Source organism: Trachemys scripta, chromosome 8, assembly GCF_013100865.1.
Source record: "Trachemys scripta elegans isolate TJP31775 chromosome 8, CAS_Tse_1.0, whole genome shotgun sequence".
NCBI lineage: Eukaryota > Metazoa > Chordata > Testudines > Emydidae > Trachemys > Trachemys scripta.
Window position 1 is genome coordinate 79,082,254 of NC_048305.1, and position 24,040 is coordinate 79,106,293.

The following is a 24,040-nucleotide window of genomic DNA, read 5'->3' on the forward strand; positions in this document are numbered from 1 at the left end:
AAAACAGACTCTTGCTCTCCTGTTCTGCCACCTGCATCCCCTCTGCAGGGCAGACCAGTGTGTAAAATATACATAAGTTCAAACAGTGAATAGGGTTGAATCAGACCCACAGTCAATGGACCCCCTTCTGTCCCTGTGCTGGCTATTTGCATCAGGGGTAACAGCACAGGAGAGGGAGAAGGCTCTGCACAACCACGACACTCCCTTCTTCTTGGGTGCAGTTTCTCTCTCTCCTCCTTCCTAACACAACCAACAGTGTAAGTGCACCAGCATGTCAGGCCATACATGCTGCACCAGTTTAGACCCAGTGCAGTTTATTCTCATCCTGAAGCAGTGGGGGAGATCAGAGTAACCATCTCCCTCCACTTCCTGCCCCTTGATCTGTGCTCATGGCATAGGCACGACTGAACCCTTAGTGATAAGTTTGGAAGCAACGTGCAGAGACATTCTAAAATACATACCACAAAATGGGTAGGCAAAAATGTAAGGGAAGTAATCAGATTACCGGAACCATCATCAAGGAGTCTGAGCTCCACTGCAGATCCAGTCTCTTGTTCAACAGTGGCCATCACAGTTGCACCAAGAACAGGCAAAGATCCTTGACTAGCTTCTGCATAAATCACCATTGGATTAGGGAAGTTGTTTGTATCCTTGTTCATGCGGGCTTTCACAGTCACTGGAGGCACAGCCAAAGATGCGGCTCGAGATGTTACTATCATTGATATGACTTGAGATTCTGTGTGGTTATTTTGAATCCAATGTAACCAATCCCCCACCTGCAAACCAAGTATATGGAGTATAAAAATATAATATAAGGCTTCATTAGTTTAAGGGCAGCTTTGTGTTTCCCTTAGTTAATTATTATCTTAGTTTAGGGGAGATTTTCCAAGGCACAAAGGGCAGTTAGGGTATTGCTAGAGGACCACAGGTAAGGTAATTTTGGTACCTTACTTATGATTCTTCGTGCTCTCAAATGTTTGGTTTCTTTCAAATTTAACCTTATATCTGAATTTGCTCAGTTTTAGTGGTGGATGTTTGAGAATTATCACATTCTTGGAAGGACTGGAACCTGTATATTATAGATATGTACTCTCAACTTTAACTTCCCCAGAATTCAATGTTTTGTCTGGCAGCCTTGTATACTTGGGATGTGTATAGAGCATAATAAAAAATTAGGAGGAGCACAAACAACAGTTAGATACCCAACTTCCATTGCAAGTCAGTGGAGTTACACCAAGGATAAAATTGGTTCATTAGGAATATGTGTTTATAACTTCTAAAAAGAGAAGGTGCATTTTAGTCTATGAAAATGTTAACATGTTTAGATAATAAAACAAAGTTTAGGCTTTACCTCTGCAGTGCCTGCTATATTCAGTCGAGCTGTTTGGAGGTTTAGATCACTAACTGTGAAGTTTGACGTTCTATATTCTTTTCCTTTGGGGTCCCGCAGTAAAATGTCTGGTGGAGATGTGCTTCGATCCCACGTAACTACAAAGAAGGTGTCCTTTCCCACAGTGCTATCTACAGTCACTGTACCATTCATCCACTGCTTGACTGCGACACTCTGAGCTGTACTTTCAAGCTATTAGACAAATAAAATATGTTTTATGGCTAGTTATCAGATAAACACTTAAAATACCAGTAATTTCAGAGTGGTTCATTTTCTTCTTAAAGGGGAGAACAAATCAATATTTTATTTATTTAGAGGGCATCTTGAGTGGCTGGTGGACAACTGGCCCACTGCTGGAAGAGGGGAAAGAAGAGGATTAATGCTGGCACCACCCTGAGCAGGTCTCTGCTGTTCTGTGCAGAGCTCAGGGTTGTGCAAAGGAGGCAGAAGCCTCCTGCCACTGTGCCTCCACACATGGAGAACTAGCCAGAGGGCAAGGGCCACGTGGACTAGCCATTGAAGGGAGTGGAATGATGAAACCCTGAACAAATTTTCTGTAATGCACAATTGCTTAAGAATGTGAAAATATAGTAACCAAGGGTCTCCTGCCACTGCTCTTTGTGGTCTATCCACCTAACTATCAAATGACGTCTGTGCAGGAGATTAGTGCTAAATTTCCTCTTCCGCTCTCAGGCTGTTTCTAGAAAGACAGCACAATGAGAGAGCCATACAACCACAGGTAGGAACAACAGAAAATCAATGAGAGACACAGACAGAAATGATAAAACACAGCAAGAAGAGAAACAAGATTTCCTTTACCAACATTGGTATTGCATATGTGGGCCACCAGAATTTACTGATAAGCTACCAATATAAATTTTATAGTGCTCACTTCTGTTTCATGGATTAGAAAAACTACAATTAGAAAAGTACCTTTTAATAAAATAAATTTCTGTTTAGAATAAAAATGGGAAACTAGATACTGAAACACTATTTCAAAGAGCATCTGGATGGACATTTGAGAGTCAGGTGTTCAGATATCATTAATGATTTCTTTTTGTAGCAGCTAGTCCAGGAACCCACAAAGGGAGATGCATGTCTTTAATTAGTCATAAGTGGTTCACAGGATCTGGTCCAAGAGGTGAATATAGCTGAACCACCTGGCAATAGCACCAATACTGTAATTAAATTTAACATTCTTGTAGGGGGGGAAATACCAAAGATACCCACCACAGCAGCATTTAATTTAAAAAATGGGAACTAAACAAAAATGAGGAGGTTAAATGGAAATTAAAAGGAACAGTCAGAGGATTGAAATGCCTTCAAATTGCATGTAAACTTTTAAAAAACAATAAGATAGAGGCTCAAAAGATATGTATACCTCAAATTAAAAAAAATGCTTTATTTTTTGTCTCTCTTGCTAGCTGCTCTTCACATTCTTTATGGCTTTCCTAATTATACTTCTGCACTTGATTTGCAAGAGTTTGTTCTGTTCTATTTTCTTCAGTGGATATGACTTCCAATTTTTAACACATGTCTTTTTGTTTCTAACCACATATCAGTTTATATTTTAAAATAAGTCACTGGCAGTGCAATAGTTAAGATTACAGACTACTAAAATTACTCTTAATTGACCAGTTACTGATTATTAATGTGAAAAAAATAAATAAAATTTGAAACTCAGACCTGAATAGACTGTTCAGAAATATTTCCACTTCCTGATGAAATTCCACTGAATGCATCAATTAGGCCATTGGAATCAACTGTATCTGTGGCATAAAACTTGAAGCCTTCTGAAATGTGATTGTTAAAATAATCAGAATAGTCATTTACTGTAAAAAAGTAGGTTTTTGTTATGTGCCTTATGCTAGTTTGGTTGTTGCTATAGAGCACAGTGTTAATTTGATAAATTAAATGTTGGTCCCTTATTATCCTTTATTCATGGGGCAGTGCAGGTTGGAACCGCTGGGTGGTGGGAAATCAGTTAATACAAACACCCAGAGAGTTCCCGCAGAAAGCAAGTCTGACCTGGGAAATGATCTCATCTGTTCACATTTTAACTCCACCTAGCTTAGTCTGACTAGAATTGTCACCAGTAGCACTTTATCAAGTACAGTGCCCACTCATAGGCTGTTCTTGGTAAGTCTGGACTCTGAGCCATGGACCTGTAAAGTGCAATTCCACTCTGAAAAACGCCTCTGTAAAAATGACATGGTGGAATTCCAAGATTATTGCTTCTCGGTGACTCAGATCAAATCTACTACGTTTACAAATATAACGTTTGGGCCTCTTTTTCATTTGTTCTGAGCACCCATAATGCCAATGGGAACTTCTGGTGCGCAGTGTCTTTGGAAATCTGTCCCTTTATTTCAAACCGTGAGCCCTGCCCGCTGAGACTGGGCTCTGAAAGACCAGCTGGGTTCTTTCTGGCTCACACATCAATCGCTTAACACTAAAGATTCTGTGATCAGAAAATGGTGAACTATTCTGTTATAATCAGAGGTGAAAGTAAGCTGGTTCGGTCCGGTACGGCATACCGGCTCTTGCCAGTTCACCGTGCTGGACTGGACTGGCTTCTCCGGCAGTGATTTAAAGGGCCCAGGCCTCCAACTGCTGCGGGGAGCCCCGGGCCCTTTAAATCACCCACGGAGCTCGGGCAGCCGGGCTCAGGCGGGGATTTAAAGGGCCCGGAGCTCCGGCTGCTGTGGGGAGCCTCAGGCCCTTTAATTTGCCCCTGAGCCCCGGGGCTCCCAGCCGCCTCTGCAGCTGTTAGCTCTGGGGTGATTTAAAGGCCCTGGGGCTCCCAGCCACAGCTGGAACCCCAGGGACTTTAAATCTTGAAAGGTCTCGCCTCTTCCGGACGAGGCCACGCCTCTTCAGGTTGAGGCCATGCCCCCAGCTCAGGAGTCCAGCGTACCGGTAAGTCCTTTAAGTTACTTTCACCCATGGTTATAATGCACAAACCAGAACTAAATTCAGGTTGTTCTCTCACAGTCATGTTGGCTGTACAATGCTAACGAGTAAAAAAGCAGTACAATCTTATTTAAGTCCCTAAAGCAAGCAGATGTGACTCTGAATACACAAAAGGAGCATCTCTGTTGACTAAGAAGGTGCAATTTATACATAGTCACTATTCAGAGTAAAGCTACAGTGTAAATCAACACATGGAATTCTCATGGTAGTTGCCCTGAACTGCAGCATCATCCAGCACCCGTCTGACTTTCCTTCAAATGGCTGAAGTTCAAAGGAACAGTGCAGCTCCAACTCAAAGCAGAGCTGACTGAGCCTCCCAGTTGCAAGTACAGAGACTGTGTTTGCTGACTCCTCAGCTAGAGCCCTCCAGCTGTGACTGTTTGTGAGTTGGTCATTATTTAACTACTTAGGACATTAATAGGTTTGCATATCACTGCTATGTAAACATCAGAAATAAACTGTTAATCATTTAAACACTGAGCTTATCTTTTTCTTTAGAGGAACATCCGCCAGTAATATAATTATCAAATCTCGCTCTTAAGCAGGGTGTTATCAGGATACAGTTTTTTTTTTAAAGCAACAACAGATAAAGATAAACAATTGCTCCCAATATTGTTGTGTTTATTCAGCTGAAAATAAACATTCTGTAAATACGACTGGAATTAGTTGCCCTTATTTTCTTTTCATATTACAAGCTGTAAACCACTCTAGTTTTACATTTCATGCTTCAGGTGTGCATGCCAAAAGCAGGATTAGTTTAGAAACTTACTTACTTGTCATGTCTGAAAATTGTTCTAGTTCTTGAGCAGCATTTGACCCCAAGGCAACAATATGAATGATTGATCCACTGTTTTTCACCTCCGTAAGGCAATTGCTCATATTCTTATCCTCTCCATCTGTCAGCAGTACAATTTCAGAACCACTGAGATTAGAGTATTTTTGTTTAATCACCTGAATTGAGAAGAAAATTTCAGGTATTAGCAATAGGACTTTATTGTAAATGTTAGCTGCTCTAACACAGGCAGTGTCTACATCAAGAGAAATTCCTAAAGTGCTAGTGTAAGGCAAAATATTTTCCTTACAAGTGTGAATTGTGCTGGCGTAGGAGGCTGTGTCATGTGGCAAGAGTTGAATTGAATGTGTCTGAATTACACTGCCTGTACAAGGGGAGAGGTGTCTAGCACACTCCTTACAGCATTCCAAGAAGTAGTCATGTATGTCTGCCGGCCCCCACTCCAGGTCTTGCTGCCAATGACAGCATATGCACAGGGCATGTGGAAGCCTCTCCATGCCCATTCTGGAAAGTGACTTGAGAAATCATGGAGCATGAAGGTGCCATTTTACATAACCCCTTTTCAGAATAAAACCATGCTTAAACCAATGTTAAAATAAACAAAATTTGGATTTTCTATATGAGAAGTTATATGATTTTGATCTTCTGCACAATGCCTTGAGATTCCGGCAAAGCATTCTTGTAAGATTTTCTCAAAGCAATCTTAATTTTTTTACTAGTATAAACATTGCAGGGCCTTGTTAATTGCTTAGGTCCTAAACCTGCTCCTATTAAACTAACTTGATCGAGCTTCCTAAGTCTCTCACTATAAAACACATTTTCCAAACATTTAATTGTTCTTGTAGCTCTATTCTGAACCCCTTCCAGTTTCCCTAACATCGGCTTTGAAATGTGGCCACCAGATCCAGAGACAGTATTTCAGTGATAGTCTCAGTACTGGTGTACACAGAGGTGATATCACCTCCTTACTCCTACTCACTATTCTCCTCTTAGTTCCATTTCATTATCACTGCATTCCAGGACACATTCCCCCCAAGTTCTCCTTCACCTCAAATCCTTTGCGTACTCCTGCGCAGATGTTAGTTCCTCCATCAGTTTTTGTAGGCAGGTATGTGATAAGATCCTGGCGTACAGTCTCATTGACTATTTGTTGTAGATTACATGTAATTTGTGCTGTAGATTCGAATGTGACAATTCCAACCCAGGAATCCATTTCGATAATCTGTAGCAGGAATATCTCCGCAGCTTGCTGCAGACGTTTAATGCGGTTATACTGCAGGTGAAGAAAGGGACGTACTTAGAACTATCAAGGCTTTTCAAGAGAGAGAGCAAAAAGCAAGAATACAGCAATTACTAATGTTGTTCAGTTTGTACTGATAAATGGGAATGTACCTGCCATAGAGTAGATGAGAGATTTCAGGGGAAAATATGGAAAATTAGACAAATACCCAATATCTGGGTAACCCAAACTACCTTACATATCATCCCCAGGCATATTCTTTCCAGACCAGTGGAGATGTGTACTATGTTCTGCTATCATGGAAGGGAAACTGCATATCGAAACATCCAGGAGATACATAACTGTGTCAGCCAAACAGCATTCTAATAATGTGGTGATATTCCTCACAAATAAGGTTTTCTCTTTCACATAATTTGTTTAGGTAAAATGGCTGTAGCCTCAGAGAACAGTATTCAACCTAACTATGCTTTAGGATTGCCCCTCTATTTCACAGGTTCCTGGCACTTTGAAAAGTTGGTAATTACAGTGAAAGAGTTTATTTTAAATGTAAATATTTGAACAGATTGCTGAAAACCAGCTGAGAAAGTTTACCCTTGGAAGCTTTCCTTTCTCTATAAAACTAGCTGTCATTATTCTTGATCTAGATAAGGATTCTCTTCCTCTCCTATATTAAGATTAAGGGATGGGCTAATTTATATCGTTTATCTCAGGAAATCTAGTACTTGTTTGCCTCTCAATAGGTTTGGGATGAATTNAGGGAGTGGAATGATGAAACCCTGAACAAATTTTCTGTAATGCACAATTGCTTAAGAATGTGAAAATATAGTAACCAAGGGTCTCCTGCCACTGCTCTTTGTGGTCTATCCACCTAACTATCAAATGACGTCTGTGCAGGAGATTAGTGCTAAATTTCCTCTTCCGCTCTCAGGCTGTTTCTAGAAAGACAGCACAATGAGAGAGCCATACAACCACAGGTAGGGACAACAGAAAATCAATGAGAGACACAGACAGAAATGATAAAACACAGCAAGACGAGAAACAAGATTTCCTTTACCAACATTGGTATTGCATATGTGGGCCACCAGAATTTACTGATAAGCTACCAATATAAATTTTATAGTGCTCACTTCTGTTTCATGGATTAGAAAAACTACAATTAGAAAAGTACCTTTTAATAAAATAAATTTCTGTTTAGAATAAAAATGGGAAACTAGATACTGAAACACTATTTCAAAGAGCATCTGGATGGACATTTGAGTCAGGTGTTCAGATATCATTAATGATTTCTTTTTGTAGCAGCTAGTCCAGGAACCCACAAAGGGAGATGCATGTCTTTAATTAGTCATAAGTGGTTCACAGGATCTGGTCCAAGAGGTGAATATAGCTGAACCACCTGGCAATAGCACCAATACTGTAATTAAATTTAACATTCTTGTAGGGGGGGAAATACCAAAGATACCCACCACAGCAGCATTTAATTTAAAAAATGGGAACTAAACAAAAATGAGGAGGTTAAATGGAAATTAAAAGGAACAGTCAGAGGAGTGAAATGCCTTCAAATTGCATGTAAACTTTTAAAAAACAATAAGATAGAGGCTCAAAAGATATGTATACCTCAAATTAAAAAAAATGCTTTATTTTTTGTCTCTCTTGCTAGCTGCTCTTCACATTCTTTATGGCTTTCCTAATTATACTTCTGCACTTGATTTGCAAGAGTTTGTTCTGTTCTATTTTCTTCAGTGGATATGACTTCCCATTTTTAACACATGTCTTTTTGTTTCTAACCACATATCAGTTTATATTTTAAAATAAGTCATTGGCAGTGCAATAGTTAAGATTACAGACTACTAAATTTACTCTTAATTGACCAGTTACTGATTATTAATGTGAAAAAAATAAACAAAATTTGAAACTCAGACCTGAATAGACTGTTCAGAAATATTTCCACTTCCTGATGAAATTCCACTGAATGCATCAATTAGGCCATTGGAATCAACTGTATCGGTGGCATAAAACTTTAAGCCTTCTGAAATGTGATTGTTAAAATAATCAGAATAGTCATTAGTGTAAAACAGTAGGTTTTTGTTATGTGCCTTATGCTAGTTTGGTTGTTGCTATAGAGCACAGTGTTAATTTGATAAATTAAATGTTGGTCCCTTATTATCCTTTATTCATGGGGCAGTGCAGGTTGGAACCGCTGGGTGGTGGGAAATCAGTTAATACAAACACCCAGAGAGTTCCCGCAGAAAGCAAGTCTGACCTGGGAAATGATCCCATCTGTTCACATTTTAACTCCACCTAGCTTAGTCTGACTAGAATTGTCACCAGTAGCACTTTATCAAGTACTGTGCTCACTCATAGGCTGTTCTTGGTAAGTCTGGACTCTGAGCCATGGACCTGTAAAGTGCAATTCCACTCTGAAAAACGCCTCTGTAAAAATGACATGGTGGAATTCCAAGATAATTGCTTCTCGGTGACTCAGATCAAATCTACTAAGTTTACAAATATAACGTTTGGGCCTCTTTTCATTTGTTCTGAGCACCCATAATGCCAATGGGAACTTCTGGTGCGCAGTGTCTTTGGAAATCTGGCCGTTTATTTCAAACAGTGAGCCCTGCCCGCTGAGACTGGGCTCTGAAAGACCAGCTGGGTTCTTTCTGGCTCACACATCAATCGCTTAACACTAAAGAACCTGGTGAACTATTCTGTTATAATCAGAGGTGAAAGTAAGCTGGTTCGGTCCGGTACGGCATACCGGCTCTTGCCAGTTCACCGTGCTGGACTGGACTGGCTTCTCCGGCAGTGATTTAAAGGGCCCAGGCCTCCAACTGCTGCGGGGAGCCCCGGGCCCTTTAAATCACCCACGGAGCTCAGGCAGCCGGGCTCAGGCGGGGATTTAAAGGGCCCGGAGCTCCGGCTGCTGTGGGGAGCCTCAGGCCCTTTAATTTGCCCCTGAGCCCCGGGGCTCCCAGCCGCCTCTGCAGCTGTTAGCTCTGGGGTGATTTAAAGGCCCTGGGGCTCCCAGCCACAGCTGGAACCCCAGGGACTTTAAATCTTGAAAGGTCTCGCCTCTTCCGGTCGAGGACACGCCTCTTCAGGTTGAGGCCATGCCCCCAGCTCAGGAGTCCAGCGTACCAGTAAGTCCTTTAAGTTACTTTCACCCATGGTTATAATGCACAAACCAGAACTGAATTCAGGTTGTTCTCTCACAGCCATGTTGGCTGTACAATGCTAACGAGTAAAAAAGCAGTACAATCTTATTTAAGTCCCTAAAGCAAGCAGATGTGTCTCTGAATACACAAAAGGAGCATCTCTGTTGACTAAGAAGGTGCAATTTATACATAGTCACTATTCAGAGTAAAGCTACAGTGTAAATCAACACATGGAATTCTCATGGTAGTTGCCCTGAACTGCAGCATCATCCAGCACCCGTCTGACTTTCCTTCAAATGGCTGAAGTTCAAAGGAACAGTGCAGCTCCAACTCAAAGCAGAGCTGACTGAGCCTCCCAGTTGCAAGTACAGAGACTGTGTTTGCTGACTCCTCAGCTAGAGCCCTCCAGCTGTGACTGTTTGTGAGTTGGTCATTATTTAACTACTTAGGACATTAATAGGTTTGCATATCACTGCTATGTAAACATCAGAAATAAAACGTTAATGATTTAAACACTGAGCTTATCTTTTTCTTTAGAGGAACATCCGCCAGTAATATAATTATCAAATCTCGCTCTTAAGCAGGGTGTTATCAGGATTTAGGTTTTTTTTTAAAGCAACAACAGATAAAGATAAACGATTGCTCCCAATATTGTTGTGTTTATTCAGCTGAAAATAAACATTCTGTAAATACGACTGGAATTAGTTGACCTTATTTTCTTTTCATATTACAAGCTGTAAACCACTCTAGTTTTACATTTCATGCTTCAGGTGTGCATGCCAAAAGCAGGATTAGTTTAGAAACTTACTTACCTGTCATGTTTGAAAATTGTTCTAGTTCTTGAGCAGCATTTGACCCCAAGGCAACAATATGAATGATTGATCCACTGTTTTTCACCTCCGTAAGGCAATTGTTCATATTCTTATCCTCTCCATCTGTCAGCAGTACAATTTCAGAACCATCGAGATTAGAGTATTTTTGTTTAATCACCTGAATTGAGAAGAAAATTTCAGGTATTAGCAATAGGACTTTATCGTAAATGTTAGCTGCTCTAACACAGGCAGTGTCTACATCAAGAGAAATTCCTAAAGTGCTAGTGTAAGGCAAAATATTTTCCTTACAAGTGTGAATTGTGCTGGCGTAGGAGGCTGTGTCATGTGGCAAGAGTTGAATTGAAGGTGTCTGAATTACACTGCCTGTACAAGGGGAGAGGTGTCTAGCACACTCCTTACAGCATTCCAAGAAGTAGTCATGTGTGTCTGCCGGCCCCCACTCCAGGTCTTGCTGCCAATGACAGCATATGCACAGGGCATGTGGAAGCCTCTCCATGCCCATTCTGGAAAGTGACTTGAGAAATCATGGAGCATGAAGGTGCCATTTACATAACCCCTTTTCAGAATAAAACCATGCATAAACCAATGTTAAAATAAACAAAATTTGGATTTTCTATATGAGAAGTTATATGATTTTGATCTTCTGCACAATGCCTTGAGATTCCGGCAAAGCATTCTTGTAAGATTTTCTCAAAGCAATCTTAATTTTTTTACTAGTATAAACATTGCAGGGCCTTGTTAATTGCTTAGGTCCTAAACCTGCTCCTATTAAACTAACTTGATCGAGCTTCCTAAGTCTCTCACTATAAAACACATTTTCCAAACATTTAATTGTTCTTGTAGCTCTATTCTGAACCCCTTCCAGTTTCCCTAACATCGGCTTTGAAATGTGGCCACCAGATCCAGAGACAGTATTTCAGTGATAGTCTCAGTACTGCTGTACACAGAGGTGATATCACCTCCTTACTCCTACTCACTATTCTCCTCTTAGTTCCATTTCATTATCACTGCATTCCAGGATACATCCCCCCCAAGTTCTCCTTCACCTCAAATCCTTTGCGTACTCCTGCGCAGATGTTAGTTCCTCCATCAGTTTTTGTAGGCAGGTATGTGATAAGATCCTGGCGTACAGTCTCATTGACTATTTGTTGTAGATTACATGTAATTTGTGCTGTAGATTCGAATGTGACAATTCCAACCCAGGAATCCATTTCGATAATCTGTAGCAGGAATATCTCCGCAGCTTGCTGCAGACGTTTAATGCGGTTATACTGCAGGTGAAGAAAGGGACGTACTTAGAACTATCAAGGCTTTTCAAGAGAGATAGCAAAAAGCAAGAATACAGCAATTACTAATGTTGTTCAGTTTGTATTGATAAATGGGAATGTACCTGCCATAGAGTAGATGAGAGATTTCAGGGGAAAATATGGAAAATTAGACAAATACCCAATATCTGGGTAACCCAAACTACCTTACATATCATCCCCAGGCATATTCTTTCCAGACCAGTGGAGATGTGTACTGTGTTCTGCTATCATGGAAGGATATCTGCATATTGAAATATCCAGGAGATATATAACTGTGTCAGCCAAACAGCATTCTAATAATGTGGTGATATTCCTCACAAATAAGGTTTTCTCTTTCACATAATTTGTTTAGGTAAAATGGCTGTAGCCTCAGAGAACAGTATTCAACCTAACTATGCTTTAGGATTGCCCCTCTATTACACAGGTTCCTGGCACTTTGAAAAGTTGGTAATTACAGTGAAAGAGTTTATTTTAAATGTAAATATTTGAACAGATTGCTGAAAACCAGCTGAGAAAGTTTACCCTTGGAAGCTTTCCTTTCTCTATAAAACTAGCTGTCATTATTCTTGATCTAGATAAGGATTCTCTTCCTCTCCTATATTAAGATTAAGGGATGGGCTAATTTATATCGTTTATCTCAGGAAATCTAGTACTTGTTTGCCTCTCAATAGGTTTGGGATGAATTTGATGCCAATGACAGTAAAATGCTCATAGTACTAGTCCACATAAGCTTTTCCAATCTGAATCTCTCCAGAAGAAGGAATGCCAGCTGTAACAAAACATTTGGTTGTAAGATGGGGATGGATAATTATTAGAGAACACCACATTCATTTTTACTTGTGATCTAGAATTTGAAGTATTATCTCTACAGAGAAAAGTTGGCACAGTTACATCCTGTGCCAGTCTCAATCCCTAGTTGGGTGATTTCATAGCATGTGTCATGCATGACAGACATTTATCACATCATAACTTCACTAGATAATTTGGGAAAAGTGTCAATCTTTGTTGAAAATCAGTCCCAGGAATGGACTTGTATGGTGTGGCCTGGCAGAAATAAATTGTGTTGGTGGAGCAGTATAGGGGAAGCTTAAACAGGGTATAACTGCCCTGTACCTGCTTTCAGACAGTGTTTAGTACTTTACTTTCAAGAGCTCTGAATTCCATTCTGCTCAACTGTAGCTCATCACAAAATGCACCACTTATTTGAGATCCATATCTTTCTTTGTCACAAAGCAAATGAAATTATGATTTGATATTGAGAAATACTGAATTACAAAACTGAAAGTATATAAAACATTATATAGTAACCCGTATATGATGTCATATGCCATATAGAAAGACGTCATATGCCATATAGAAAGACGTCATATGTCATTTTAAGCATGTTCCGGTACATTTTCATTGAATTCATTATTGTGACTTTGTGTCAAATATTTTAAGAGATACTCACAACCTGTTTAAACCCCATAAATTATCTTTCTGAGAAAGAAGATGGATACCATACACCATCCGTTAGAAATTCCATACCATAAGCCTAAGATCAAAACTTCATCATTTGGCTCCTCAGTGGAGTTGTGTTGATTGTTGAACTGAAGACCTAAATTATTTGTATTTTAAAGAAAGCTATAGTAAAACTCTTATTTATACTATATGATAATATATATGGAGTACATGATAGTGTGATATAGCATGAACTGGGGATTCTAATGTTATTCCTTGATGATAAAATTTTGAGTGAATATATTCAGTATGATAGAAAAAAGCATTCTTGGAATGTTTTAGAGAGGTTTTAATATTTTTATATTGGGACTACTTTTTATCCCCCACCTGTAAAGCCAGCTGCCTTTGCTATCATTATTCAACCCATAGAGGGCTCATAAAGACTTCTAAAAATTACATACTTTTTTTCCAGACATTAAGATGCCATAATTTTAAAGCGAGATATCTGGGGCCTCTCCAGGGCACAAAAGGATGTTGTGCCTCCCAAAGAGAAGCTGAGAATCTTCTCTTCCCAGAGATATACTGGTGGGAAGGTCCTATTTCTAGCCCTGAAGTTTCCTTTTAGCAATCCCTAAATAGGTATAGTGGGAGAAATAGTGGCCTAAATTTTTTCTTAAAGAATAAAGGATGATTATGGAAATATTGCCTAAAGAAAATACTGTAATATATATACAGCACATGGTTTTAGAACTGCCTAACTGTTTCTAAGCAGTTCTGCTAAAAAAAAGAACGTGTATGTTTATTCTTACCACAATCATGCTCCCAGAAACATCAAGTACTAGACAGACTACTCTGTCTTTGGTCTGCAGCAATGAGAAGGAGGTCTCAAATGGAGGACTTGAGCTATTTATTGCAGAGGTGTTACTGAAGTCCGTAGAGTTCATAATCACTTCCCAGGTGCTTTTGTAGTTGCACATTTTGTTCTGCAGATTTGTAGCCTTTTCATTATGAGTACTTTGATCACAGAACTCAACCACCTAAAAAAAGCCAATTGGAAGAGAAGAATGATTACTGAAAAGCAAGTGAACACATGTAGTAGCAAATTCCAGTCTACTATTTTTCCATTGCTCACCACAACCACAAATACAGAGATTCTTTGCCTGCTCTAAAGGCTATAGAGGATAAAATCCTTCTATGTCCTGGACCTTGGAAGACGTCATCAAGAAAAGTGTTCCCAGAGAATCTGTCTCAGGGGTTACACAGGTATGTCCACACTGCAATCAGAGGTATGACTGGAGCTCAGGCAGGCGTACACGTTCTAGCTTTAATCCAGCTAGTTTGTCTATTGATAGAAGTAAGGATGTGGCAGCATGGTCTGTACAAACCCACCCAGAACCCTGGATATATACTCCACATTGCTAGCCTGCACCAGTGTCCATGCCACCATGTCTTCGCTGCTATTTTTAGCCTCGCTAGCTAGATTAAAGCTAGCACCCATACGCGTACCTGAGCTTCTGTCATAGCTCTGAGTGCAGTGTAGATATTTAATCAGTGTTGTGAGGATGCCCTGGCAATGCAGACATCATCAGTAAAGTTCACAGTTATGTAGTTACTATGGAGTCTCAGTGCGTGGATACATAAGGCTCTAACTCACCTGGGACACAACACACTCTGCCAGAGAAAATCACGCAGAAGGGGGAAAAGTTTTCAAAACAAAAACCCTCTGATCTTCCTGGCTGACAGGAATACTTTAAAAGAGGATGAACAGCTCGCTGTGTCTGTCCCCACCCCTTGCTATTCCCCGCAGGGCAGAATTTAGCCCATAGAAAATTTTCAAAGCTTCACAAGTAAGGTGCGGAGTGTCTCTAGCAAGTTGCTGAGCACACTCAATATCCAGACATGTTAGTGGGAGCTTAGCACATCACAGGATTAGACTGTCACAAAGGAATAAACCTTCTCAGTGTTGTAACAGAAAATGCCCCAGCTGGGTAACTTTGTTATCTGACCCAAACGGGACCAAAAGTTTCCACAATGTCCAGGTATTTCCATACACCTGTGATGGGAGATAGGCCCCACACTGGCAATGAAAGGGTTAATGAGAACCTATGGACCCAGTTGGCCCCACCCCACTACACCAACAGCAAATGTCAGGCATGGAGAGAGGAGCTAAAATAAACTTAGCTAAACTCAGGGCTGCCCAGGAAGAAGAGCAGAACTGGAGACAGGGCAGGAGGTGCAGGGCTGGCTACAGGCAGGGCAGGGGGTGCAGGGCTGATGTGGGGAGGGCAGGGGATGCAGGGCTGGTGTGGGCAGGGGTGTGTGTGGGGCTGGCTTCAGGCAGGGCCGCAGGGGGGTGCGGCAGGGGTTGGCTGGAGACAGGGCAGGGGATGTGGCAGGGGCTGGCTGTGGGCAGCGGCAGGGCAGGGGTGACGGGGCTGGTGCGGGCAGGACGGGGGGCAGGGCTGGTGCGGTCAGGGCAGGGGGTGCAGGGCTGGTGCAGGCAGGGGGTGCGGCAGGGTCTGGCTGCGGGCAGGGGATGCGGCAGGGGCTGGCTGGAGACAGGGGCTGGCTGTGGGCAAGGCAGGGGGTGCGGGGCTGGCTGGAGAGGTACTGGCTGCCGGCAGCGGGTGTGGGTCTGGCTGCAGGCGGGGCAGGGGGTGTGGGGCTGGCTGGAGACAGGGGCTGGTGTGGGCAGGGCAGAGGATGCGGGGTTGGTGTGGGCAGGGGGTGCGGGTACAGCCCACCCTGTACGGTAAGTGCCCCCTTCTCCTCCCTCCCCCACCAGGGTAGCAGCAGCAGCAGCCCGGGGCTCGGGGGCTATTTAAAGGGCCCAGGGCTCCCCTGCTTCCACCACCCCGGCCCTGTAAATAGCCGAGAGAGCCCTGGGGAAGCGGCGGGGCTCCGGTGGCTATTTAAAGGACTGGGGCGGCAGAGGCAGCTGGAGCCCTGGCCCTTTAAATAGCCCCCGAGTCTCCCCATTACTCCAGGGCTCTGGGGGCTATTTAAAGGGCCTGGGGCTCCCCTGCTTCTACTGCCCCGGCCCTTTAAATAGCCGTGGGAGCCCTGGGGAAGTGGTGGGGCTCCAGTGGCTATTTAAAGGGCCGGGGTGGTAGAAGCAATGGGAGCCCCGGACTTTTTAAATAGCCCCCAGAGCCCTCCAGCCCTACCCCAGGGCTCCAGCAGTGGGGCTCTGGTGGCAATTTAAAGGGCCTGGGGCTCCAGCCCCTGCTGGGAGCCCCAAGCCCTTTAAATTTCCCCCTGGGGAAGCCGGGTTACCCCGGTACCAGGGCTTGGGAGCCAGTCCCTCTTAGGGGCGGGGCCCAATTCAGAGGAATTGGTTGAATTGGTCTAAAGCCGGCCCAGACACCAGGCCAGAGCTCTTGACCCAGTTGACTGGAGTGCAGGACGCCACCGAGTAGATAGCCTGGCAGTCCTCCAACCTGCGACAGGTCACCCAGGTCCTGCACCACGAGGAGTATGTCATCAGTATACGCTGACAGGACCACCCGCAACTCTGGCTCACGGAGCACCCATCCTGTTAACCTCCTACAGAAGAGACGGAGGAAGGGCTCAATGGCCAGGGTGTACAGCTGGCCTGACAGTGGACATCCTTAACACACCCCTCGCCCAAAGCTGACAGGTTCGGTCAGAGTCCAGTTGAGCCTGACCAAGCACTCCACAGAGGCATACAGGACCTGGAGAAAACTCAAAAACTGGAACCTGAAGCCAAATGCCCGCAGAATGCCCTGGAGATAACCATGTTCCACCCTGTCAAATGCCTTCTCCTGGTCAAGGGACATGAAGGCGAACGACAGACCATCCCTACACCCGCGTCCGAGGAGGTCCCGGACCAAATAAAGATTGTCGAAGATAGGATGGCCCGGGTTAGGTCTGGTTGGGGTGGACCACATCCACCAGCATGGACCCCAGCCACAGTAAGATGGCCTTCACTGTGACCTTGTAGTCCATGCTGAGGAGCGAGACGGGACGCCAATTCCGAAGGTCATGAGGTCCCCTTTCTTTGGTAGCAAGGTGAGTTCAGCTTGCCTGCATAACAGGAGAGTCACCCCACTTCCTAAGGGCTTAGCCCAAATGATGGTAAGGTCCGGCCTGAGGGATGCCCCAGAACATGTGGTAGAACTCCACAGTCAGCCCGTCTATACCCAGAGATTTATTAGTGGGCATCTGATGGAGGGCTTCTGAGAACTCGGTCAAAGTGAGAGGCACCTCCAGCTGGTCCTGGACACCTGCGCTGACCATCAGGACTCCGTCCCAGAGCACCCTGCAGGCATCGCTGTCAGTTGGACCAGGGAGAAGGGTCTGGAATAGAAGGTCTTGGCCCTCACGTGCATCTCCACCGGATCCGTGAAGGGGTGCCATCCTCTGCCAAAAGGCAGGTGACATGCTTCTTAGCCCCCTTCTTTTTCTCCAGGGCATAGAAGAAGTGGGAGCCGCAATCCATCTTCCAAAGGAAATAAATGCGGGATTGAACAAAGGCACCTCAAGCACCACGGTCTTCGAGGGTCCTGGGGAATCAACAGCTAAGCCAGTGCTTTGTATACTTAAACACCAATTAATTCCCCCCCCAGGGTGGACCTGACAGGGCCTAATTAGTGGATTAGAATGGGCTGGGGGAGGACTAATGAGCAAATTGACCCATTAACACAGGAGATAGAAAAAGGCACAGGAAGGCAATGCAGGGGAGAGAAAGGCAGACTAGCAGAGCCAAAACCAGGAAGGATCACTGAGTAGAGAGATCCCTCTCCTTTCCTCTCCTCTCCTCTCCTCTCCTCTCCTCTCCTCTCCTCTCCTCAGAGAACTGAGGAGAAACTGAAACTGTAAATAATTATGGTGCCTGGATCATTAAGGGGGTGGGAAGAGCAAATGCAAACAAACTGCACTGGAGTGTTTGACAATTTAAGGTCCCTGAGTCTCTGAAGACAGAGAGAAGACAGGAGCAGGACATTACCCTGTCAGAATGTCAATCTCTTAAAGCCATAGAAAGCTGGGGAAAGCCTATCTGTAGCTCATGTGAACCTTCTGTTAGATGGTGGTAGCAGCAACAAGGGCCAGGTTCAATATTTGAGGTAGGGAGCAGCTGGGGAGTGCATAGTCTGGTTCCAAGGCAGAGTCAGTACAAGGGTGAGAGTCCAAGTCACATTTTGGGGTCCAAGTCAGAAGGTGCAGTCCCAATTAAGCTGAGATCGGAGCAGAGAGAAGTCATGGCAGCTACAGAGAATCCATGCGGTTCCCTAGACATTTCTTGGAATGCCCCTTAGATGTATATAGGGTGGGGAGCCAATCAGGAGTCATAGGGCTGCCGTCTGTCAGACCCATGAAGGTGGGACTTCTCATGGTCTGTGTTCACAGCAGGTCATGGGCAGTGGCTGGCAGGATACTGCTACCAGTTTGTACCAGGATTCTCATCTATTGTGCCCTTTCTCAACAATCTGCTCAAGAACAGCAGCCCGAGAAAGATCCGTTGGACGGAAACCTGTGAGAAGGTCTTTCAGCCACAAAAGGCTCACCTCTGTAGGGAGCCCATTTTATACAGCCTGGACTTCACCAAGAAATTCCTCCTACATACTGATGCTTCTGAAGCTGGATGGGGGCTGTCTTCTCCCAAGTGGTTGATGGTGAGGAACATCCCATTCTGAGTTACAAATTGTTCCCAAGATAGGCCTACTCCATTATAGAAAAAGAGGACTTAGCTGTGAAATGGGCCATATTACCTTCTTGGCAATTAATTCACCCTGGTCATGGATCGTACACCTCTATGATGATTCCATGCCATGAAGGACATCAACCCCCAACTCATGGTGATACTGCTCTCTCAGACCTTCTCCATCTGTGTCTGGCATAGGACTGGGTTGCTTACTGAAATGTTTTTCTCTCAGTAGAGGGGAGCTGCAGGGCAAAGCAGTGCCCTAAGTAAGATCCTTTATGGGTGCATGGGTGGGTGGGTAATGAGGCAAATAGGCCTGGCAATGAGAAGGTTAATGAAAGCCAGTGGATCCACCTCACTATACTTCAGCAAATGTTGGGCATGGGGAGGGAGGACTGGAAATGTTGCTCAGAAAGCGGAGGGAAAGTTTTTTGGGCAGACTGATGGGTTGAAAGACGCTTGGAACTGTGAACAAAGAAAATACCTCCTGTTGTTTGATTCCTGCTGTCTTCAGAGTAACAGGACTTTGTGTAAATTCTTTGTAAACTAACAAGATTGCATCAAAGAAATACTTTACTCCATATCAGGTTCTCCTAATGGAAAGAACCTACAAGACCCCGAATATCCAATTAGGTCAAAAAGCAGTAACAATACTTACAGAAGAGAGGCTTTGCATGTTCATTATAGATGCTCGGACATTTTGTCTTTTGTCTGGTACAAATGTACATCCAGCTTCAAACAGCTTTGTCTGTTGATCATATTCACATTCTCTTGTCGTGCAGTTGTTTTTTGTGCAGCTTTGGACTATATATTTACCAGTGATATCAGCTGAACATCTGAAGGAAGGTGAGATAGAAAGAGGCTTATCTAACAAGCCACATATAATCAACAAATAATAATCTGTTATTTATTATTTGAATCATTATAGGGCCAAAGCCTCCAAATACGATTGGGGTTAGTTAGACACCATGGGCAGTGGGTGAACCAGGGACTTGGGGAGGCTAGCCCCCCGGCCGCCACGCCCCCTCTGCCTGGGGCCCTGCCCCTGCCCCTGCTGCCCACCTTCCCCAGCCCCAGAGTGGCAGGCAGGCTGGTGAGCGGGCAGGCGGCTGAGCGCGGCCCCCAGCGTGGTGGGTGGGCAGCACGCCCCACCCCCACCGGAGCGCCAGGTGGGTGGGTGGCATGAGCAGCGGCTCCAGCCACCCTGACTCCCTGGCTGCAGGCCAGCCCCCACTGGCCCCAGCCTGGTAGGTGGAGGCAGAAGCAGCCCCTGCTCGTGTCACAGGGCCCCCGCCCAGGGCAGGTGGAGGGACCCAGGCTCCCCACAGCTCTTCCTGACCCGGCTCCGGCCAGGGTGCGGGGCCTCAGAGCCACATCCTGGCCATTATAAGAGATGGGTGGGCAGCTGTGGACAGGTGGAGGGTCCTGTAGGAAGCTGGCACGGAGTCACAGACCCTCCTCCTGCCCGGGCAGCGGGGACATGGTTTGGGGGTGGGGCTTGAGGGGCAACGAGGAGGGGAAGCAGAGCACGTCCAGAAGTAGGAGGGGGTCTGGGTGTGGAGTGTGGGCAGGGCCATGCAGGCAGTCTTCATAGGCTTAGCTTCCCCTGCCTTTGATACCCGCCGCCCATGTTAGACACCATCTCTACTCCAAAGACTTTACCATCTAATTTACAAGTGGTCACAAGAATAAAATACTGGTAGTCTTTTTTTCCCCAGAGGCATCCTCAAGAAATTATTTATAGGTTGTGTGTGAAACACCATCTATGTGAAGAATAACAATCTAAGTGCCTCCACTCTTCCATCAATATGCCTCAATCCAGACATGAAGGACTCTCTCCTGAGGTGAACGGGTACTAAATTCTCCATGCCCGTTCAATCACTGTCTCTGGGACGGAGTTCTAGGGCTAGAGCTGACCCAACACTCTGATCACTAAGGTACTAGCTATTCCCCCTGGAGTGGACTTAACTGGGAGATGTGTGCTCAGTGGCTTAATTAGACACAGGGCTGATGTGCTAATGAAAGCAATCACCCATCAGCTGGTAGCAGTTAAGAGGCAGGAAGGAAATGCAAGAGGGAGGATGCCAGGAGATACAGGGGCAAATGATGAGGATATCTTTCCCTCTGCCACCCCAGAGAGTGGGCTATGGGGAAGTTTATGTACACTCATATGTTGATACCCAAGGCTGTACTGATAAACTAGTGGAAGGGACCTAATAAATAACACACACATGCTTATAAACCTGGAAAGTGTCCAGCCGGTTTGCGGTGTTTGAAAGGGCGGAGCAGGGAGCCCTGTCACAGTCTCCTTTAGTAGTGACTGCCAATTAGAGTGCCAATTGAAGTGCAGGAGTTTGGTGATGTTGATACTTGTCCATTAGGAATTGGACTGAAAACACTAATTCATTTCACAGTGGTCAACAAGTGGCTGGCAGATGGTAATGAGTTTTCGGCACTACCAAACTGGTTCCAGTTTAGATCAGTGCCTGAGAGGTGAAAAGTTCTGTATCCCATTTCAAACCCACTGAGATATCCAGTCTCACTCTGTTTTTTGTTTCTCATTGACAGAGTTGTACATTAAAAAAAACCCACCTAAATATGAAGAATTTAGAGAATATTATCATAAGATAGTAATAGCACTAAAACAGGGCAATAATGGGGTGTGTACTTTGACCATGTCCGTTTTTAATATTTAAATAACACTAAACATGAACTAGTAAGAGTGTTTTGGAACTTCTAGGATTCCCCCCCCCCCCGCGCCCCCTGCCACCCGAGGAACTTGAGAAAACATTCTTATTTATTACATGCTAACTGCTATTTGATAAAGCCAGGGTAAATCAGAATGTAGAGAATGGGAATTCAGATCTGTAATTGCATCTAAATTAAAAGCTCATTTAGTGGTAAAAATGTGACGCATTACAAAATGATAGTGATAATTCAATGAGACTAGTCTGTAGACAGCAATATTGTTAGTTAAACATTATTGTATAAGCTTCTTTTTTAATCCTTTGAACAACAATGTTACAAGACTCTTCGCATGGGGCTCAAAGTACAGACTGAACACAGATAACCAGTATGTGACAAGTATCACTGAGATATTTAAAATTTCATCAGCTGAAGACAAAATGTAAAACATTGGTACCTAGTTGCTTCAACACTTNTAAGATCCTTTATGGGTGCATGGGTGGGTGGGTGATGAGGCAAATAGGCCTGGAAATGAGAAGGTTAATGAAAGCCAGTGGATCCACCGCACTATACTTCAGCAAATGTTGAGCATGGGGAGGGAGGACTGGAAATGTTGCTCGGAAAGCACAGAGGAAGTTTTTTGGGCAGTGATGGGTTGAAAGACGCTTGGAACTGTGAACAAAGAAAATACCTCCTGTTGTTTGATTCCTGCTGTCTTCAGAGTAACAGGACTTTGTGTATATTCTTCGTAAACTAACAAGATTGCATCAAAGAAATACTTTACTCCGTATCAGGTTCTCCTAATGGAAAGAACCTACAAGACCCCGAATATCCAATTAGGTCAAAAAGCAGTAACAATACTTACAGAAGAGAGGCTTTGCATGTTCATTATAGATGCTCGGACATTTTGTGGTTTTTCTGGTACAAATGTACATCCAGCTTCATACAGCTTTGTCTCTTGATCATATTCACATTCTCTTGTCGTGCAGTTGTTTTTTGTGCAGCTTTGGACTATATATTTACCAGTGACATCAGCTGAACATCTGAAGGAAGGTGAGATAGAAAGAGGCTTAGCTAACAAGCCACATATAATCAACAAATAATAATCTGTTATGTATTATTTGAATCATTATAGGGCCAAAGCCTCCAGATACGATTGGCGTTAGTTAGACACCATGGGCAGTGGGTGAAACAGGGACTTGGGGAGGCTAGCCCCCCGGTCGCCACGCCCCCTCTGCCTGGGGCCCTGCCCCTGCTGCCCACCTTCCCCAGCCCCAGAGTGGCAGGCAGGCTGGTGGGCGGGCAGGCAGCTGAGCGCGGCCCCCAGCGTGGTGGGTGGGCAGCACGCCCCACCCCCACCGGAGCGCCAGGTGGGTGGGTGGCATGAGCAGCGGCTCCAGTCACCCTGAGTCCCTGGCTGCAGGCCGGCCCCCACTAGCCCCAGCCTGGTGCAAGGGCCCTGGAGCCCTTCCAAGAGTGAGAGGTCCGGAGGCTCTCACCTAAGGTGGAGGAAGAAGCAGCCCCTGCTCGTGTCACAGGCCCCCCACCCAGGGCAGGTGGAGGGACCCAGACTCCCCACAGCTGCCCGCGCAGCTCTTCCTGATCCGGCTCCGGCCAGGGTGAGGGGCCTCAGAGCCACCTCCTGGCCATTAAAAGAGATGGGTGGGCAGCTGTGGGCAGGTGGAGGGTCCTGTAGGAAGCTGGCACGGAGTCACAGACCCTCCTCCTGCCCGGGCAGTGGGGACATGGTTTGGGGGTGGGGCTTGAGGGGCAAAGAGGCGGGGAAGCAGAGCGCGTCCGGAAGTAGGAGGGGGTCTGGGTGTGGAGAGTGGGCAGGGCCATGCAGGCAGTCTTCATAGGCTTAGCTTCCCCTGCCTTTGATACCCGCCAACCATGTTAGACACCATCTCTGCTCCAAAGACTTTACCATCTAATTTACAAGTGGTCACAAGAATAAAATACTGGTAGTCTTTTTTTCCCCAGAGGCATCCTCAAGAAATTATTTATAGGTTGTGTGTGAAACACCATCTATGTGAAGAATAACAATCCAAGTGCCTCCACTCTTCCATCAATATGCCTCAATCCAGACATGAAGGACCCTCTCCTGAGGTGAACGGGTACTAAATTCTCCATGCCCGTTCAATCACTGTCTCTGGGACAGAGTTCTAGGGCTAGAGCTGACCCAACACTCTGATCACTAAGGTACTAGCTATTCCCCCTGGAGTGGACTTAATTGGGAGATGGGTGCTCAGTGGCTTAATTAGACACAGGGCTGATGTGCTAATGAAAGCAATCACCCATTAGCTGGTAGCAGTTAAGAGGCAGGAAGGAAATGCAAGAGGGAGGATGCCAGGAGATACAGGGGCACATGATGAGGATATCTTTCCCTCTGCCACCCCAGAGAGTGGGCTATGGGGAAGTTTATGTACACTCATATGTTGATACCCAAGGCTGTACTGATAAACTAGTGGAAGGGACCTAATAAATAACACACACATGCTTATAAACCTGGAAAGTGTCCAGCCGGTTTGCGGTGTTTGAAAGGGCGGAGCAGGGAGCCCT

The 24,040-nt window shown here is 44.7% G+C and overlaps 2 protein-coding genes across 2 annotated transcripts in view; both read right to left on the reverse strand.

Moving 5' to 3' along the window:
• LOC117882099 (calcium-activated chloride channel regulator 1-like) overlaps positions 1-7,026 on the reverse strand; it is a 50,337-nt gene extending 43,311 nt beyond the window's left edge. The window contains exons 1-6 of the mRNA XM_034780080.1: positions 6,988-7,026; positions 6,205-6,429; positions 5,137-5,314; positions 3,077-3,183; positions 1,352-1,582; positions 506-776 (exon numbers count right to left, since the gene is read on the reverse strand). Coding sequence (XP_034635971.1) covers positions 506-776; positions 1,352-1,582; positions 3,077-3,183; positions 5,137-5,314; positions 6,205-6,429; positions 6,988-7,026 — 1,051 coding nt within the window. The remainder of the gene's footprint in view (positions 1-505; positions 777-1,351; positions 1,583-3,076; positions 3,184-5,136; positions 5,315-6,204; positions 6,430-6,987) is intronic.
• Positions 7,027-8,294: 1,268 nt separating this feature from the next.
• The window catches only part of LOC117882100 (calcium-activated chloride channel regulator 1-like), a 141,397-nt gene continuing 125,651 nt past the window's right edge, over positions 8,295-24,040 (reverse strand). The window contains exons 3-7 of the mRNA XM_034780081.1: positions 19,452-19,629; positions 13,938-14,165; positions 11,428-11,652; positions 10,361-10,538; positions 8,295-8,422 (exon numbers count right to left, since the gene is read on the reverse strand). Of these exons, the coding sequence (XP_034635972.1) occupies positions 8,310-8,422; positions 10,361-10,538; positions 11,428-11,652; positions 13,938-14,165; positions 19,452-19,629 (922 nt within the window). The 3' untranslated portion in view covers positions 8,295-8,309. The remainder of the gene's footprint in view (positions 8,423-10,360; positions 10,539-11,427; positions 11,653-13,937; positions 14,166-19,451; positions 19,630-24,040) is intronic.